We start from the raw sequence: 20,413 nt of genomic DNA, 5'->3' as shown, positions 1-20,413 counted from the left end.
ATGCAGATATAAGAGCAGAAACCATGGTCCGTTCACTCAAAATGCAGGTAGTCAAGTAGAAGAAAAACCTATACCTGGAACACTAAGAGAATTAGACATTATGTGACATGGCAGCACAAGGATTTATATATTTTTGATCATTTTATTTAACAAAAAACTTATATAATGCTTAAAATGTGCCAGATATATTACAATTTCAACTCCTTTAATCCCCTATGAGGTTATCCCCATTTTACAGATGAGAAAAGTGAGGCCTGAAGAGGTTATGAAACTTGCCAAAGTTCTCATGCTTGGTAATAAGGAGGGCCAGATTCAAACCCAAGAAGAATGGCTCCATAGTCCATACTTTCCTAACCATAATAGTATGGAGGTTCTCAATAATACTAACAATTATTCTTCTGCTTTTTTAAAGGTTTTGAAGGAAAGTCAATCATGAAATTCCAAAGCTCCTCTGAGAAATCTTTCAAGATGTACAGGGTAAGGCAGTATTTAGCCCAATATAGTAAGGATGTCTTAGGACAGCCTGCTAACCCCGTGGCGAGGGATGAGGAAAAGTGAATAAACATTCACTAATGAGACAGTGCTTTTCTGGTGCCACAATGAAAGATAAAACTGAATCATAACTGCAATTAACAAATTAGGTTATAGTTGGAATAAAGAAATTAAATGGATGTACTGTTCTGCAAGTGCAGAAATAAATTAATTTGACCCTGTCAAAGCTCACTAGAATGTAGAGAGACTTACATCTTCTAAAGATTTCCTCCCAGAATCATACGATAGGAAAATAGCATACTACACCAGGAACAGATGTATTTGATCATGTTTAAAGAATACGAAAAGTAGTTTGAAGAGAATAAAGTGATATGTGGGCCTAGGAAACCTTTTGCTTAACAAAGCAATGAATTCCATTTTGGTAAAAATTTGCCAACTTCGCCACTTTACAAAGCAATTGCTGCCATCTTTTTCCTTTACATCTGATTTTTTTATTTTTTATTTTTATTATTTTTTTTTTTTTGGTACGCGGGCCTCTTACTGTTGTGGCCTCTCCCATTGCAGAGCACAGGCTCCGGATGCGCAGGCTCAGCGGCCATGGCTCACGGGCCTAGCCGCTCCGCGGCATGTGGGATCTTCCCGGACCGGAACACGAACCCGCGTCCCCTGCATCGGCAGGCGGACTCTCAACCATTGCGCCACCAGGGAAGCCCTACATCTGATTTTTACTTTGGAAAATGTTCCTTGCAAGGAAAGACAGGACCCTGTAGACTGCTGGTAATCTTCGTGTATTAAATTTCTACTTGGTGTTCTGTTCATCACATACCTTGAATCATCTACAGGTCCTAAAACCTCAGAACACATTGTCCAAAACTGTAGGAAAAGGGCTTATTTACAGCCAACTGGCATGTAATGCAAGGCAGCACAATGAGTAGTGTTTTTTTCTTTTAAAAAAACCTGAATACAGGTTTTTATCTAAGGTAATATAACAGTATATTGTAATTTTGAAAAGGTCTTAAAGATTTTTTAAAAATTCCTCTAAAATTTAAAATTTTATTTAAGAGTCTTGTATCAAAAAATTGTATCTAGGTACAGAAGGTTTATAAAATTCCAAAGGAAAGTCTAGTAACTTCCCTTTTAAATTGACTTTTCCTTTAAATTCTATCAAACAGTTACCATAACTAGAGTCTCAGCCTGAGGATGGCCTTTATGAGATCATTCAGTTCATTTCAATGACCATATCTGTCAAGTTTACACTTATCACAGGTAGAAGCAGTTTTTCATTCTCTTATGAAAGTAGACTTGACCACAATTCTCAGTAAACTACTCCAGAGCATAAATGTTCTCCTTGCATTTGAAAGTATGGCAAGTTATCATCCACTTTAGACTAATTAGATGTTAGATGCTAACATGACAGAGAAAAAGGAGATGGAATGATGAGGAATTTGCAGAACACAATGTGGGACATTCTGAGTAGGACGATGTTAGCGAGTGTATGAGTGAGCGAGTGTCCCTGTGTGTGTGTGTGTGTGTGTGTGTGTGTGTGTGTGTGTGTGTGTGTGTGTGTGTGTGTGTGTGTGTGTGTGTGTGTGTGTAGAGTCATACATAACAGGAGTGAACTGACCAAAAGGAAGAAGTCAGTTAGCAAACAGCTGCTTTCCTAGTCTCGAATGGCTTCTGCTTTGGCTCTCTCACCCTAGTATCCTTACCCCAAACTAGCTAATTCTATATGTGTCTAATCTTGATTCATAGCTTTGGCACATATGACGTTCCTGGAGCCCCTTCATCTCAAGTGGCCAAGCAAAGCAGGTCAATCCTCCATGTCTCAAGCCCTTATTTCCCAGAATCATCCTAGGTGTACTTTGAATTTTTGCCTAGGGAGACCTCAAGAATTGTCAGGGTCTACCAGGAATAAATCCCAAATATTCTGAGCTAATCTTGCTTCAGGCCAGGCCTAGATATATAATTATCTTGCTAAAATGAATTTAATACTAGAGTCTAGCTGGCTTCCAGATTGCATCTTTCATCTTTTAAAATTTTCCATCTATTATGGTCCTCAAAGAGTCTCTTTACCAGGATAATATGAACTTCTATTTCTTTATTAATGCTTCCACTACTACTACTACTACGACTACTACTACTATTACCACTACAACGACAACATAGCCTTCAAATATAAAAGCATTGATTATGCACTAGAGACTACATTAAAAGCTTTACATATACAATACCCATTTAGTCTTTCTTACAACATTATGAGGTAGGGTTTATTATTATCCCTGGTTTAAAAACCTACCCAAGATCACATGACTGGTAAGGGGCAGTATTGGGATTCAAACCTGGCAGTTTGGCTCCAGAATCCATGCTCTTAGATACTATATCATATTCCTTTTGTTTGTGTAATGCAAAGAATATTCCATCAAGATCAGAGACCTGGATTTCCATTCCTATCTCTAATGTTAATCAGTTGTGTGACCTAGGGCAAGTCTTTGACTCCATTTCTACTATATAATGATCCAGGCTCAATGATTTGTTTCTAGTCATACAATGCTGTGATAATAAAGTAGGTGCTTTTCATTAACAAATGGTACTGGATAATTCAGGAGGTTTAAAGCTTGAAAATGAAATATATCTAAGGGAAGGAAAGAGGCAACTAAAAATAACTAAGTCAATCTTTTAAACATCTTCACTTATTTTCTCATTTCATATTCTATGAAAGCATTAGATTCATATTTTACAGAGGAAGACCCTGAGACTCAGAGATTAGGTAATTTATCTGAGGTCACACAGAAAATCAGGATGGAGAGCCAGCATTTGAATGCAGCCAAAGCCCAAGCACTTCCTGCTGCACCACAACACTTCCTTGGCATTGCCTTTCTCTCCTCTCAGCAGCAATAAGCAGAGATTTAAAACGTAATATACGTAAAGTACCTACTACAAAGTCTTTCAAGCAGCACACACACAATAAAGTGATTTGGAAGTAAGGATGGAGATGCGTGAATACTAACTTGAAAGTGCTAACATTGTAACTTAAAACAAAAATGGGTATATTTTTGTGTATTTTTCTACAAGGTGGGCTGAATACCACATCAAAACAAGTGAATTTCTGGAAGAAAAGTTTTTATGACTTGAATTTATCCCTAAGTAAACGATGAAGAAGTACCACAAGAATGCCACTATATGTGGTATTTACAGACCACATACATGAGTTCTTGTGGTATTCTGCTGCATGAAATAACTTCCTCACAATAAGTCAGAATCATTTCGTTAAAAGTAATCTTCCTTTTTCCCTAGCCAGAATTTCACAAATAATACCAATGAACAAGGAAGGTCTTTTACGTATTGGCTACTCAAAGGAGGGCAGGAGAGTCAGGAACTACTGTGCTAACTTATTAAATTCCTATTGTAGTTTGGAACTGGAGTCACTTGCTCATTCACCGATTCATCCAACAAATAATAATTGAACACCAGATATTATTTATAAGGCATTATTTTATTAACAAATGTCAGGGACATTAAAGGGAACATGACATAAACTGTAATGCCAGTGCAGTGGGATGAGTGCTGTGGTTCAAGATAATACAAGGTGCTATAGGGGCACGAATGTTATTTACAAAGGCTTAGGAGTTCCTGAAGAAAGTGACATTTGAGACAATGCTAAACAGTATACTGTGTTTAGGAAACTGCAAGTAATTAAGAATGATTTAGAATTCAGAGTAAGTGTAGGAAGTATTGAATTTCAACAAATCATAATTATATAGCAATAGAACTAGAAGTAGAAGGGTTTAACAGATAATAACTTCAATACTCTCATTTTACTTTTAAGGAAACTAAGCCCTCTAATATAGGTGCCCAGAGTCTTACCAGGAGGATGGCTATTACATGAGGTGAGGTCATCCTTAAACACAGTACTGAACACTATTGTGTTTGAGAGTAAAAACAGCTGAGTGCAGCCATGTTGGAAAACCACTAACCTTCTTAGTGTGAAAGATACGTGTCATCTGCTATACCAGCTAATACAATAATTACTTAGAGGAATCACCTCCAGCTGATCAATGGTGTCCAGATAACCCCCCAAAAAGTTAAAATCTCTAAATTGCCCCTTCCTTACGAACTCGATGGGTTAAACAAAGAATTTTGGAGATAAAACTGTGTTTAACACACAAACACATTTAAGTCACCACTTAACCTATTTCCTCCTCTTTTAAACCTAACTCTTGTTAATTAAATTCAATAATAATTGAGATGCAACAGCTGTTAAGTGAAAGGATTCCATTAAATCCTCTGTGGATGTTTGCTAAACTTTGGACAAAAGCTTTATCACCTACAAGTCATTAATTACTAAATTACACCTTAACTAGGGGACAACAGTAGAAATAACGTTCTACTGCAAAGCCAAAATCAAATATAGGTTTAACTCAAGAAATATGAAATGCTATGATGGCTTTATTTAACTCAAGGAATATGCAATGCTAATAAATAAAACACTCAATTCCTTTGCTGTCTGTCCACACACTGTGTACAAATCTTTTATAGGTTAGCTCCCATGATATGACGTGCAAAGAGATAGTAAGATTCTTTTTAGGTACTTGAATTTTGTTGCATAAAGCTCTACTTCAGATAGGTGTGCTCAGCTTAGACTTCAGAAATTTTCCTTGTTTCCTGGGTATAAATTATGGAAAAGCAAAATTCAAATTATGAAAATTTGAGTTATTTTTAACAACTTTGAAAAAAGAAGTGATTTACTTTATAAAACAATTCACTACAAAGTTTCTTTAAAATAGCAAGTTCATTAACTGGTTGATATAACTTTTCAGGAGTGTACAGTATATAAAGATGGTCAAAATTCAAAGACTTTCTTGAATGGTTGTTGTAATAGGATTTGATCTCTACTGTTTTAAAAAAACTGCAAGACTTGAAAATGCAAAGAACTAATTTATCTATATTAAAGTGAGAATTTAAACATTACAGAAAGCAAATAAAAATTCTAATCACACTTGCATAGACAAGGTTTAGAAGGACATACAAATGATTAATCATGGTTACCCTTGGGGATGGAGAGGGGACTTTGCTTTTGGTTTTATAATGTCCACACTGTTATATAAGAAATACATATTATAATCCTGTACTTCCTTAAAATTTTGGTTCAGTATTCCCTTTTTAAAAGCATTCTTTTATAAAAGGATTCTTTTGTAGCAGCCTGTCATAGTGGTTCTCTACCAAGAGTGTATCAGAATCAACTATGAAGAGTTTTTGAAAAATATGTAGATGCCTGGGTCCCTCTGCAGAATACTGACTTTAAAAGCTTCGGAAACCACCAGACTAGATGACCTTTAAGGTTCATTCCAATCCTGAGATTACACTGCTTACAACTATTTTGTACACATTCAACACCCAATAGCTTTTTGGGTTTTTTGGTACACACGTTAACCACCCAATACTACATAGCATAAAAGCATTATTTCTAAAAGATAGGTGAAGGTCCTGTTCCCCTGCACTATGCACTCACACTACTGACCTGGAGAAACTCACAGGAAATAAACTGAAGATTAAAACATATCCATCTTCAACTTAAATATCCTTTTTTATTTTGCCAAAAAACCATCATATTTCCCTATTTCTGAGGCAGGAATTTGGGAACTGACTCTAATGTAAGCACCAATTATTGCAGAGGTGATGGGGAGGCAGGAGTGGGGAAGGACATGGTTGTATATTATCATATTGGTTCTCTAACTCAAAACAACCCCAGTAAGTCAGGTAAGTGTTAGCTTTTCCCTAACCTGGCACTTAATCTCTATCAGTCATTCTCAATCCTAGATCCAATGTCCCTTTGTTATATAAAGGACAAATGCATATACATTTATTCCAATTCCTCCTTTTCTATCTTGAAACAAAATTCACAGATATTTAACAGAATTTCAAAAGTGTCAATAAAATACCCTGATAGTAACATAAAGGGAAATGAAAGTAATTAATAATAAATTATGTATTTCAATATGTATATGCTCATTCATGACTATATTAAAAGACAATGAAGTAGTCAGATATGTTTACACCTACTTATAATGAATATATTTAGATTTAAGATAAGTAGGATGATAAGAAACTATTCCATGCAACAAGTACGAGAAAGTGAAGTAAAGCCAAGTGATTTTCTGAAATGATTCCAAACAATACAAAGTGCAATTATCTCTTGGTATGCAAGGTACCTACATTTCTGGAAACTTTAGTGTTTATTATATCTACATAAAAGGATATAAAATACTTTGTATATAAAACATAGTTATAGGCATAGATAATTATATAAATTTTTTTTCCCCCTCTTCACAAGTATTCCATACATGGTACATTCAAAAACTATGCAGGGGCCACAAAACTGTTGTGTTGGATGTCCTGTGCATTATGTGATGTCTAGTATCTCTGGAGACTGCTCCCTAAATCATTTTGCTTCACAAAATTCCAGAATGCCCCCTGGAGGTTAGTACCACCCTGTTGAGAACCAATGGTCTATATGAACTTTCAGTACCTACATGCATACTGTTGTAAATCCTCACCCTGGGTTAGCGGGTAAGTGGGCCACTATTTGACCCCTGATTTGGGGCTAAAGCTTCTCTGATACGAATAAGGGCTAAGTTTTTGTTTTGTTTTTTTTTTACATCTTTATTGGAGTATAATTGCTTTACAATGGTGTGTTACTTTCTGCTTTATAACAAAGTTATACATATACATATGTTCCCATATCTCTTCCCTCTTGCGTCTCCCTCCCTCCCTATCCCACCCATCTAGGAGGTCACAAAGCACCGAGCTGATCTCCCTGTGTTATGCAGCTGCTTCCCACTAGCTATCTATTTTACGTTTGGTAGTGTATATATGTCCATGCCACTCTCTCACTTTGTCACAGCTTACCCTTCCCCCTCCCCAAGGGCTACTTTTAATTAAAAAGCTTAACACATGTTCATCCCAGGAACTTCCAATAAAAAATTTTACCTAAAACTGTTTACCTGTTTTTAAAAAAGTGAATAATAAAGCTATTTTTACATATACAGTAGAATTAAAGACAATTCTGCCTCCTCTGTCTATCTCCCCTAAAAAATAATTTCTCCTGAGTTTTCTAGGTAAGCAAGGTCAAACTGTGAAGATATAACCATTCTTTTCTCATCCACATGAATGCAAAGATATACTAATGTAAACAATCTAAAATTTATATATGGCACTGAAGTATATTACTGTATTATTCATTTGGCAGAAGAATATCTTCCTAATTAAATTTTGATTAGGCATCTATTAAAAGTAATTTACATTTTCTGATCAACCCAATGACTAAAGCGTGTGTCATTTGTGGGCAGCTGGGGGAGCTACTTGAGTCTGAGAACTTGCTGAGTACTAAGAGGGGAGGGACTTAAGTATTTTGAAAGTTTCACTCTTTGGGATTTGGCTATATAATTTATTTTGGACACTGAAAAAAAATTCCATGCCTTCACATAGATTTTATGTTAAATTAGCACACCATTCATAGAAATATCAGATATACCCTCACTTTTTAAAAAGTGATAAGGACTTCACTTTACATGAAAGGATTCACATATTAGAGGAAAATCATCACAGGTTTCCTTTGAACATAAAATGCCTCTGAGTTAAAATGCCATTAAAAATTATTGAATAAATTAGTGATTGAATAGCCATTCAATTTCTAAGTATTATGAAAGACTCTCTTAAGATGTCCACAGCCTGTTTTTCCACTTTAAATTTCACTAATTAATCACTAATTAATCTAACCAGTAATGCCTAAAAGAAATCAACACTCATTTTTTTTTTTTTCTTTTCCCGCTACACGGGCCTCTCACTGTCGTGGCCTCTCCCATTGCGGAGCGCAGGCTCCGGACGCGCAGGCTCAGCGGCCATGGCTCACGGGCCCAGCCGCTCCACGGCATGTGGGATCTTCCCGGATCAGGGCACGAACTCGTGACCCCTGCATCGGCAGGTGGACTCTCAACCACTGCGCCACCAGGGAAGCCCAACACTCAATTTTTTAATAATCTTAATCTGGCTATCTTTCTTCATACCTAAAATTGGTAAAAACTTGCCTTTTCCCCATACACAGGCATCACCTTATGATAAAAAGTAAGCAAAAGTTTGTGCATAACCAAACATGTATAGTGGTTAAAATAACTTATCTTTAGTATACTGATTTCTAATTGTTTCCATAAATAAACTTTAACAATGTGTGGAACATGCATGTTTGTGTACCATGTGATGTAAGATTCACTTCTGAATCAGTTTTAAAGCAATTGATCACCAGCTCTTAAAAGGCTTTAAGTGTCACATAAAGAATAGGCCTTATTAAATAAACTCAGAAGTCATATTTTCTATTATTTAACAGAGAATTCTGGTCTTGATAAAAAGCAAACAAACCCTACAGGTTAAAGAAATGAAGCACATACCAAATGTTTAACACAAAGCTTTTCACTTACTTGGTACTAGGTCGTTTTTGCAGAGCTTTATCCAGGATAAGAGATGGAGCACTCCTCCTCCTTTCTGCTAGTGTTTTCATTTTCTGTAGAGGAAAAAAGATCACAATGAAGACCACATGGCTTGTAAAGCAAGTAAATGCCTATTTTCAATCCAACTCAGCAAGTTTTGTATTGCCTATCCTTACCTATCAAGGAGTTTGCAATCTTATTCTGGAAATAAATAATAACATCTAAACTAAAAAGTGGTACAGGCAGTAAGTATTTTTTATGGTCAGAGAACAAGGTGGTTAAATGGTGACTAGAGTATTTGGGAAAACAGCTCATAACCATTATCATCAACTGCAGCTTTACTGCTTATTATGTGCCAGGCCCTATGCCAAAGGCAGGACTGGATTATCTAATTTATACTCTAAAACGTCATCAGAGTAGGTTCTACTAGATCTATTTCACTGGTAGGGTAGGCCCCAAACTGGGCTTCAGGGACAGACAGAATTTGAAGAGATCAAGTAAATGGAGAAGATAAGTAGTTAAAGCACAAGATGGAGACTAGATTTCTTACACATTTAATAGACATTTAAATTTAAATATTTACACATTGGGGAATCTGGTTTTCAAAGGAGGTTTTTTTTTTTGCTGTAACTTTAAAGAAAAAAAAGATTTTTTTTTCTTTTCTAAGTGGTATATAAATATAGAATTAATTGGATAATTCAGGTACTTTGTTCTACAGGACCTAAAATTTGTGGTGAGGTTTTATTCAACTTGAATTAACCCGACAATTACTCTCTAAATTTTCAATCTTACAGATTTAACACCTCTAGATAGAGTCAGAGGAACTGCCACTGGATATAAATGTGAAAATTTACAATACAGTCACAAATAGCCATGAGTGAAGTTCAGGTTGTGTCACCAAAGCATTCTTCCTGCTCTACTCTCTCACCCTTTCCTGGCCAGAAGTCTCACCCACTGCCTGAGGGCCTAAGCCAGCCATGCTTGGGACTGGATGCTCTAAAAAAACCCCACATAAAACCAAGTGGCTCAGTATCAGTTTCTCATTACATGATTCATAAAGGAATTGCTTCTTAATAAAACCTAGATCATCCTAAGGAAGAGAAGAAAAATCATCTAGTGAGAAGGGGATACTAGACTTTGGCACAATTCTTTTCCCCCAGTTTCACCATGCCCCCATGGATCTCTCCCATTATTGTTGGCAGATGTGTGAGAAGTCAAATGCTGAGTGTATCTATGTCATCTAGTAGACTCATATTCAGTGCCATGGCCTCAGTGTTGCTGTTCCCTCCATTAATCTTTTGGCTCACACATGAAAACTAAATGCCCAAACCTCCTCAGTATACCTCAGACAGCAACAGAAACAATTACGTAAAACATTAATAAAGAACAGGAAACAAATGGGTAAGAAATATAGAACACCATACTTCTCAATCAGGAGTTATTAACCATGAATCAGTTTCAGGGCAGGTTAAATTGTATAAAATTTTTTACATGATAGTATTTGGTGCCTTCCTTCTGAAGAGAAAGCCCACAGTTTTCATCAGATTCCCAGAAGAATCTCTAATCCCTCCGAACCCCAGTGATTTTGATAAACTACTTTATATATTATAGCTCGTAAGCCCTATCCTACTGTTTTCCATTAGTCACAACTCCTGGGAACCCAACTCTCAGGAATCTAACATCCTGAGGCCAGTGTGAATGTAGAGGTTGCAGGGTGAAGGGAAATCTAGGAGACAAGTATTTGTATTGCAAAGTCCAGCGGCCTGTCCCCATATGAAGAGTCTCAATTCTGAAAGATTAGGTTGATTTTACTTAGAAAGGTGGCAGTTTGTTCCTATGCAGATTTTCTGCAGGATTCTGTTTCACCTTCAGGTCTAGGTTTGATTCCTACTCCTTATCCTGAATCCCTTTACTCAGGATCTATTTACTACGCTTTGAACTTTGAAATGCTCCCAATCCTTTAAGCTTGACCTGGGCCCCTTACCCTCGATCTGTTTTGACCTTGAGGGTCTGCCTAGCCTACCTGAGCAGGGGCCACATTGCTGGACCTGTCTCAGCAGTCTTACTTCTGCTGCTCCTAATCCTCTGACACCACTCTCAGCAGATCCAAGTGCCTAAACAAGATCTTCATTAACATATGATTTCTAATTCTGAGCTCCCTGGTTTTCGGGTTTACAAAGAATTTGGAAAGGGCTCAAAAGACAGCCATAAAAATGATTTTAAAATGTGAAAAAAAGAAAGAACCCTAAGACAAGTTAAAATGATCTTAAATTCTTCATTTGGAAACAGTAAATCTCCAAAGTAATGCAGTTATTATACAGAGGATAGCAAGGGTCTTCCAAAGAAGATAAGGCGAAAAGAAATGCAGCTATACTATAGACTGAGAATCCAGGTTAATCCTTCAAGATATTTATAAAAGCTGTGAATGAAATTATGAACATAATTTCAAGGGGTTCAGAAACACCCAACAAGGATTCTTGAGGGATCCATGGACTCCAAATTTGAAACCTTCCCATACAAGGAAATCTTTCTGAGACTGACGGCTGTTAAACATGAGAATGGATAATTAAAGAAGAGTGACAAATTTTCTTCTGTAAAGGTTCTTTTAAAATAGGAGTTTTTCAGGGAGACCTAATGTAGTGTACCATTTATATATATTTGTATATAGTAATTAGATTGTGTTTTCTTAGTTATAAAATTGGCAGATGTGTGAGAAGTCAAATGCTGAGTGTATCTACATCATCTAGTAGACTCATATTCAGAGAATGCAATCAAACTACAGGCAAAATATTATTTTTATTTGAGGTCCTATTGTTTGTACTGAGACTTACACCACTACTAATGAGACATGCAGCCTAAGGCAATTCAGACACCCCTCTGGGCCTCCATTTCTGTATCTAGAAAATGAGAAAATTTGGACTACATAGTCTCTTAGGTTCCTTCTACTTCTGATATTCTCATGTTAAGTGTCTACCAAAGATTCACCCTGGATATGCTAGAAAATAAACATTATATACAAAATGAATTTAGAATTTGTAGGATTCATTTCTCTTGTAAGTAATAAAAAGTCTTAAGAGTTGTCAATATAATGGGAGCCTAGGTATTAATTCATTCAAAATACATATCTCTTTCTTTTGCTCAAAAGTATAGCAAAACAAAGAACCAATGGTGACTTCAAAAAACTTCACGTATCTATCAAAGAATCTGTTTTAAGGCAATAAAGACTTGGATTTTCTTTTTGTTTATAACAACTGTGTGAAATACAATACATGGAAATAGAAGGAGACTATCGATTCCTTTCTAAATGTACAATACTACAAACTTGTCAGGACAGACTGAGGCTATACTTATATTGTACCAGCACCAACAAATTTCCCAGTTGTTCAGTGACAGGGAAAACTATGATCGTTTGCCTCACAGGAAACAGAAAATAGGTTTAAAACAGTGTAGGTTTCTTTGTTAGCTTAAAAATTGTAATCCACAGTGGTTTTTCAGAATGCCCAAGTGCTTGATGTCTATATTGAGATTACCTCATAAACATTGGATGCCATTCTGAAACTGAGCAATTTTTAAAAGGTAATCTTCTAAATTGACAAACTAAACATTAGGGAAAAAATCAACTGCATTAATCTTTTAGAAATGATTTTCTTGATTTTGTACCATTTGCCAAGGTTTAAGCACTAGAGAGCAATTAGATCTTTGGTTTTCTAAGCTGTCTCCTCTGCAGCTATATTCAGTATCAGAGGCAAAAAAACTATTCTGCCAAAGAGTAAATGAATGGAGATCATAAGTGAAGATGAGACCCAAATGCCTACACTTCATTTTTCTTTAATGTTTCAATAATAACACAAAACTGTAGCAACTTTACCTGCTAACGTGCAAGGTGCTTTCCACTTCAATTCTTTTTTTAATCAGTTGGATGAACTAAATGTTGAATTCTCTGTGTTCCTAACTTGCTTCACAGCTATGCCTCAGTTACAGCATTTCAGATTATATTATAATTATCTTTCTGCCCCTTTCTAGAGAGCAAGGACTACATCTTATTTCCAAACTTTCTCCCGTCCTTCAACAACTACTGAAATTCTACTCTGTAGCAGACCTATCTTTGCATTCCTAGAGCCTAGTACAATACCTGATACAAACTATATACTCAATAGATGAAGGTTTTAAGTGAATTTAAAAATCCACTCATTGTCCCCATCTACACTACTGCGCCCAAACACACACACAGAAACATAAACAAACTTTCTTAAAGGGGTTCTGCTGGAATGCTGTCACTAAGGAAATATAAGCATTTGCTATGGAACTGGATGGTAGAATCATCCTTGTACATTGCAAACTACATCTTTTGACATAGTGTTGACATTTACATTACCATTGAGTTTCATGGTAAACATTTGTCTGATGATTCTTTTAACTTGTTGGCAACTTAATTCCTTGCCAACAAATGGTGCTGGGAGTGGATATCCACATGCAAAAGAATGAAGTTGGACTCCTATCTCACACCATATACAAAAATTAACTCAAAATGGATCAACGATCTAAAAGAGCTGAAACTATAAAAATTTTAGAAGAAAATATAGGCATAAATATCTGTGACCGTGGATTAGGCAATGGTTTCTTAGATATGACCAAAAGCACAAACAACAACAAAAAAACACAGATAAATTGGACATCATCAAGGTTAAAACTTCTGTGCTTCAATGGACACTATTAAGGAAGTGAAAAGAAAACCTACAGAATGGGAGAACATTTTTGCAAATCATGTATCTGATAAGGGATTTGTATCCAGCATATTTAAATTTAAGGAACTGTTACAATTCAATAAAGACAAGTAAGCTAGTTTAAAAATGGGCAAAGGATATGAATAGACAGTTTTCCTAAGGAGATATATAAATGGCCAATAAGCACATGAAAAGGTGCTCAACATCATTAGCCATCAGGGAAATGCAAATCAAAACTCTGAAATACCACTTTATACTCATCAGGATGGGTACAATAAAAAAGACAAATAAATAACAAGTGTGAGAATGTGGATAAATTGAACTGTTATTCACTGCTAGTGGGAATATAAAATGGCGCTGTCACTTTGCAAAACAGTTTGTAAGTTCTGCAAATGGCTAAACATAGAGTTACCATATGATCCTGAAATTCCTCTTGGGTATATAACCAAGAGAAAGGAAAATATATGTCCACAAAAAAAACATGTACGTGAATGTTCACAGAAACATTATTCATAATAGTCAAAAAGTGGAAACAACCCCAATGTCCATCAACTGATGAATGCATAAACAAAATGTGGTACATCCATAAAATAGAATATTACTTGCCAATAAAAGAAAAGAAGCCATGAAATGTACAACAACATGGATGAATCTTGAAAACATCATGCTAATTAAAAGAAGTCAGTCCCAAAGGACCACATACTATATGACTCCACTTAAATGAAATATCCAGAATAAACAAATCTATAGGAACTTAGATTAGTGCTTGCCTGGGGCTTGGGGGATGAGGGAATTGGGATGTAATGGCTAACGGGTGCAGTGTTTCTTTTTGTGGTAATGAAAATGTTCTAAAATTGTGGAAATGAATGCACAATTCTAGGAATATACTAAAAACCACTGAATCCACTTTTAAGTGGATAAATAGTATATAAATTATATCTCAACAAGGCTGTTAAAATGAAAAAAACAAAAATAACAGCAACAAAAATTAACTACCAAACTACTAAACTACTGGGCTCCAGCCCAGCAAACTGGTTCATAGCCAGAAGCTATCATTTTCCTTACTCATATAATAATCACCTGAAGTATAGTTACATTAAAATGGAAATTACTTATTTGTTTTTTGTCCAACATGTTTTTGTACAAAATATCTGAGTGGCTCTCCATTTGAATTCCTCAGAGATCTGAGGAATATGCCCACCTGCTTATTGTGGTTTGCCACTATTTCTTCCCTATTCCTCCAGTGCCCTACTCAGTATTTCCACATAGTAAATTCTCAATAGCTGTGTGTTAAATCAATGAATTAATGCTACCAATACCTGAGGGTTTAAGGTGGTAATGCAAGTGTGCCTATGTAGGAAAATAAGATTGTAAGCAGGTTATCGAAGAAAAAAGTTTTGTTCTTTTATTTTCAACAACGCATACAACACTGTTTATATTAAAAACCTATATGTAGGACTTCTCTGGTGGTGCAGTGGTTAAGAATCCGCCTGCCAATGCAGGGGACACGGGTTCCAGCCCTGGTCTGGGAAGATCCCACATGCCGCGGAGCAACTAAGCCTGTGCGCCACAACTACTGAGCCTGTGCTCTAGAGCCCGCGTGCCACAACTACTGAAGCCCATGCACCTAGAGCCCGTGCTCTGCAACAAGAGAAGCCACCACAGTGAGAAGCCCGCAGACCACAACAAAGAGTAGCCCCCGCTCGCCACAACTAGAAAAAGCCCGCGTGCAGCAACGAAGACCCAACACAGCCAAAAATAAACTAGTTAATTAAAAAAATTTTTAAAAAAGAAACCTGTATGTAGTCTCTCACTGGAATTTTAACTTCGTGTCAACCAGGAGATACAGAGCTATTTTTGGAACCTCTAGATCACTCTGAATCTGGTCATTCTCAGTTCTCATAGAGATTTAAAGGAAAAAAAGTCTAGCAAAAGAAAGGACCAGGATGAAAGAGTTAAGTCAGATGGACTACAATTTTTCATACTTTGCTTTGTTCCAGTCACTTTATGAAGAAAAAAATTCAAGCATTTCAGTTGAATTTAAGTCAAATGTACTAAAGTCACTTTCAAACATTTAAAATTAGCATAACGTTAAAATAAGGACTTTGAGGAAAGCTTTTAAGAACTCTAAACTTTCAAAGATAGAAAAAAATGTTTAATCAAATTTACAAATTACCTTACTCAAATTTGACTCTTAATCCTTTGTGGCTAATCTGTACAATTTAGTGAGCAATGAACTATTTCTTTCTTGTCTTCCGTACATGTCTGCTGCACTTATTTGCAGAGACATATCTCAAAGACATCGGCCCTGCAAGGGAACAAGGAATTTATTTTTACCCCTGCCCCTTGCTTCTATGTCCTATTACCACAAGGTTTTGACCACTGGATGAGCTGAAGCTTCCCACTATTGTCACTTTTGTCTGTGATGAGTATGATCTTCTATTTACTCATAATCATCCCAGCCAAAATCAGTTTGAGCATTTAATTAAAACAAATGTCATCCCAGCCCTGACTATCATAAAGGGATATAATTTCTTTCTGAAATTAAGAAAGAAATGTTTCTACTTTGGGCTATCTTTCCTCTTTCTGTGAGACAAGAACTTTGAAATAAAATAACAAACCTAAGAATCTATGTAAAGTAGAAGAATCGGCACTGGGCTAGAAGACATTGGACCTAAATGCTGGATCCTGCTTCTATCACTTCTCAGAGTCTTCTCTGTAAAATGACATGACTGTTTGACCTACCACAAAGAATCAAAAAGATTATATATGTGGAAGTCCTTTGACAGGGAAAGCACCATGATAGTATAACATACAGAGTAACGCTTTGGAGTGCATAAGTACTGTATGTAATAAATATGAGAATAGTAGAACTCCCCTTCTACATTATTATTTGTTCCTCTGTCTCTACCCTACCCATGCAGACTTCTGGAGTACCACTATGTGCCTTCAAGTTGGCTGGACTTTCTTCTTTGGCAAAGCTACCAGTTTCAACCTCCTGTCATGATTCCCTTTAGTAACACCCTGGAGTAGGCAAGGTTGATCACCAATGGTCTATCCCTAATATTCCCTTACAGGGCAGGGCTTCACTAAATTTTTCACATCACAGTCCATACGAAGTGCTATTATTTCTACATCCATGGCACACTGTGACAAAGGGGTTCTCTGGTTCCCCAGTGCCCATCCACCTGCATGAAGGCTAAGAGGCTTGAATGTATCAGACATTGTTGGAAAACTCGGCAACCTCTCACTTCCTCCTGCAGAGGGGAAGAGTACAGTGATCAAATCCAAAAACCATAATGGTAAAAACCAGAGTGTATCAAATAACAATAAAAAACAGGCCAAGGGCTTCCCTGGTGGCGCAGTGGTTGAGAGTCCGCCTGCCGATGCAGGGGACATGGGTTCGTGCCCCGGTCCGGGAAGATCCTACGTGCCGTGGAGTGGCTGGGCCCGTGAGCCATGGCCGCTGAGCCTGGGCATCCGGAGCCTGTGCTCCGCAAAGGGAGAGGCCACAACAGTGAGAGGCCCGCGTACCGCAAAAAACAAAAAAGAAAACAAACAAAAAACAGGCCAAGATCCGATCAGATTCAGATATACTGTAACCTCATAATGCCTCCTGTGGAAGCTGAGGTTCCAGATGGTGAATGTAGGGGTAGAAGAGGAAATACAGACACTCTCCTAGCTATAAATTAGGATGAAGGTAAACAGGGAAAGCAAAAGGCCACAAAGCAGTTGGGTTTTCCAGATCTTTGAAATATGAGCTGATGTGGGCACACATACATTCCATTTTCAGAGTCCACACACAAGTGACAAGACATCCAGAAACAGGCCTTACCTTTCAGTTGTGTCATGTGACAGCTGTCTGTCAAAATTAGGTCAAGGCTGTTCAGCACAGCAGTGACATACTGATAGAGCTATTTCTGCTGTCAGTTGGATGTTTCTAATCTAAACTTGTCCTGGATAAAGAAAATCAGACTGAAACAAAATTATAAAATAAACTGGCTATGTTGCCTTCAAGCCCCATTACTGGTGGCTGACAAAAGGCAGTTTCCTCTGATCCCTTTCCAGTCTCCCACATTGTGGCTAAGTCTTCCATAAGCAAACAAAAGATAAACATCACCCCATCCTAGGCTGCTTCAAAAAACTGCTGCTGTGGCTACTAACGAATTGAGCATTCACCTTGAAGGCTTTCTGCACACATTAGAACCTTAGAGTCCCTGTGATCTAGAAAACTTGCTATACCAACAGAACAGGAAAGCAAACTTTCACCTCAATGAAAGTTTATTTTAAAGGTAGTCTGGGGACTTCCCTGGTGGCCAGTGGTAAGGAATCCACCTTACAGTGCAGGGGCCATGGGGTCCATCCCTGGTCAGGGAACAAAGATCCCACATGCCACAGGGCAACTAAGCCCATATGCCTCAACTAGAGCCCACATGCCGCAAACTACAGAGCCCATGTGCTCTGGAGTCCGCATGTCACAACTAGAGAGAAGACCGCACGCTGCAACAAAAGATCCTGCATGTCTCAACGAAGATCCCGTGTGCCGCAACTAAGACCCGACGCAGCAAAAAGTAAATAAATAAATAAATAATAAATAAATCTTAAAAAATAATAATAAAGGTAGTCAGCAAGCTCAGGCTACTTACTATACCAAAATAACACAGACTGGATGATTTAAATGACACAAACTTATTTCTCATGGTTCTGGAGGCTAGGAAGTCCAAGGTCAAGGTGTCAGCAGATTTAGTTCTTGGTGATGGCCCTCTTCCTGCTTTGCAGACAGCTGCCTTTTTGTTGTACCCTCACATGGGGTACACAGAGAGCAAGCTTTCTGGTCTCTTATAAGGGCCGTAATCCCATCATGGGGATTCTGCCTTCATGACCTCTTATAAGCTAATTATTTCCCCTATCTCCAAATACAGTTGACCCTTGAAGGACACAGATCTGAACTGTGCAGGTCCACTTACATATGAAATTTTTTTCAATAAATACATACTATAGTACTAAACCATATGAGGTTGGTTGAACATGTGGATGCAGAACCATGGATAAAGAGTGCCCACTATAAAGTTCTAAGTGGATTTTTGACTGTGTGGAGGGTCAGCACCCCTAACTCCCACATTGTTCAAGGGTCAATTGTATTATCATACTGGGGGTTACAGCCTCAAAATCCGAGTTTCGGGAGGACACAAACATTCAGCCTGTAACAGAGGTTTTTGCCAAATACCCTGGAGACTGAGGGGTATGAGTCATGAAACTCCATCAAATCACAATAATAAAATGTACATATATGTCCTCAAAGCACTGTTTATATGAGTGTATGTATATATAAGTTTGTAAACACACACATATCTAACCTTGATATTATATACCTATTTATTTTTGTGACACTGTATAGTTTATAACATGTTTTAGCAGCAATTTAAATTGAAGTCCAGTGTATTTTCAGCTACTGATACCTTCTAAGAAGGCAAGTTTTATAATCACAGATGTTTGTTAAGTTGTATGTGGTCCTATAAGGCACAAGACATCTTTACTTTGAAAAGAAGAACCACCAAGTCCTGGATGGCAGGATAAGAACAGTGACAGAATTCAGACACCCAAATTATTGAAGTTCAAGTTTTCACTTTCTGAAGATGCTATCAGCTGTCTCACTTCTCCCAGTCTACTGAATATGTTCCACCTCTTATCCCGCAGACCTTTCACCAAACCCTAAATCAGAAGAATGGTGAAGGGAAAGAGTTATAAATTGCTTCACAACAAACTTCATTTCAGAACCAAAAAGCAACTGCACCATTTAGATATCTGTGACTTGTGAATTTTCAGTCTATAAGTTACAACTCTCTGTTTAACTTTGAGGACTCAATATTCAAAATTAATTACTTTTTACACAAATGTGTAAAGAATGTGTAAAAATAAAGTATCTTTAACTTTCATTTCATAAAAAACAACATATTCTGTTCTAATATATGAATGTCAAAGTCATGAAAATTAATTTTTCTTTTTGCTATGTTAAAATGCACTGCTGTGTTCACATTTTAAGTGAAGATGACTATGGAAGCAAGTTTTTTCCTACACTCAAGATTCATGATATCAAAATGCTTACTGAATTGAGAGTTTCAGCTGGGTTTCCCACACACAATTTTCCACGGTGGAAACAACTGAGGCATAGGATTCTGTGCATCCACACATAACTTTGAAATATATTTCTATGAGTTTGGAGAATATGCCAAGTTTTCCAACAGCATTAATGTGGAAAGCAGGCCTGGCTAAAGAGCTCCTGAAATATGAGTGCCTTATATAAAACATCTGAAAATGACAGATGACAGATACCAAGGGATAAAGATCACAAACTTCCAAAGAAATTATAGCAATGATTGTGTCACTGATTGTCACTATTAGTCAATATTTACTATGATGGTTAATTTTATGTGTCAGCTTGACTGTCCATGGCATGCTCAGATTACACATTATTTCTGGATGTGTCTGTGAAGGCATTTCCAGATGAAATCAGCATTTGAATTGGTGGACTCAGTAAAGTAGGTTGTCCTCCCCAATGCGGGTGGGCATCATTCAATCCCTTGAGGACTTTTACAGAACAAAAAGTGGAGGAAGGAGGAATTTGCCCCTTTTTCCTCCCTCACTGTCCAGCTGGAACATTTCATTTCTTCCTGTCCGCAGGAAAAGATGGTGGTGAATTACACCACCGACTTTTCC

At 37.1% G+C, this 20,413-nt stretch overlaps 1 protein-coding gene across 1 annotated transcript in view; it reads right to left on the bottom strand.

Moving 5' to 3' along the window:
• The window catches only part of ARHGAP20 (Rho GTPase activating protein 20), a gene marked incomplete at both ends in the record, with an annotated part of 147,956 nt that overhangs the window by 121,437 nt on the left and 6,106 nt on the right, over positions 1-20,413 (bottom strand). The window contains one exon of the mRNA XM_082660470.1: positions 8,964-9,046. Coding sequence (XP_082516596.1) covers positions 8,964-9,046 — 83 coding nt within the window. The remainder of the gene's footprint in view (positions 1-8,963; positions 9,047-20,413) is intronic.

The sequence above is a fragment of the Grampus griseus genome (assembly GCF_964374135.1).
Source record: "Grampus griseus genome assembly, chromosome: 8".
In the NCBI taxonomy this organism is placed as follows: Eukaryota; Metazoa; Chordata; class Mammalia; order Artiodactyla; family Delphinidae; genus Grampus; species Grampus griseus.
This window is presented reverse-complemented; position numbering and strand designations above follow the sequence as displayed.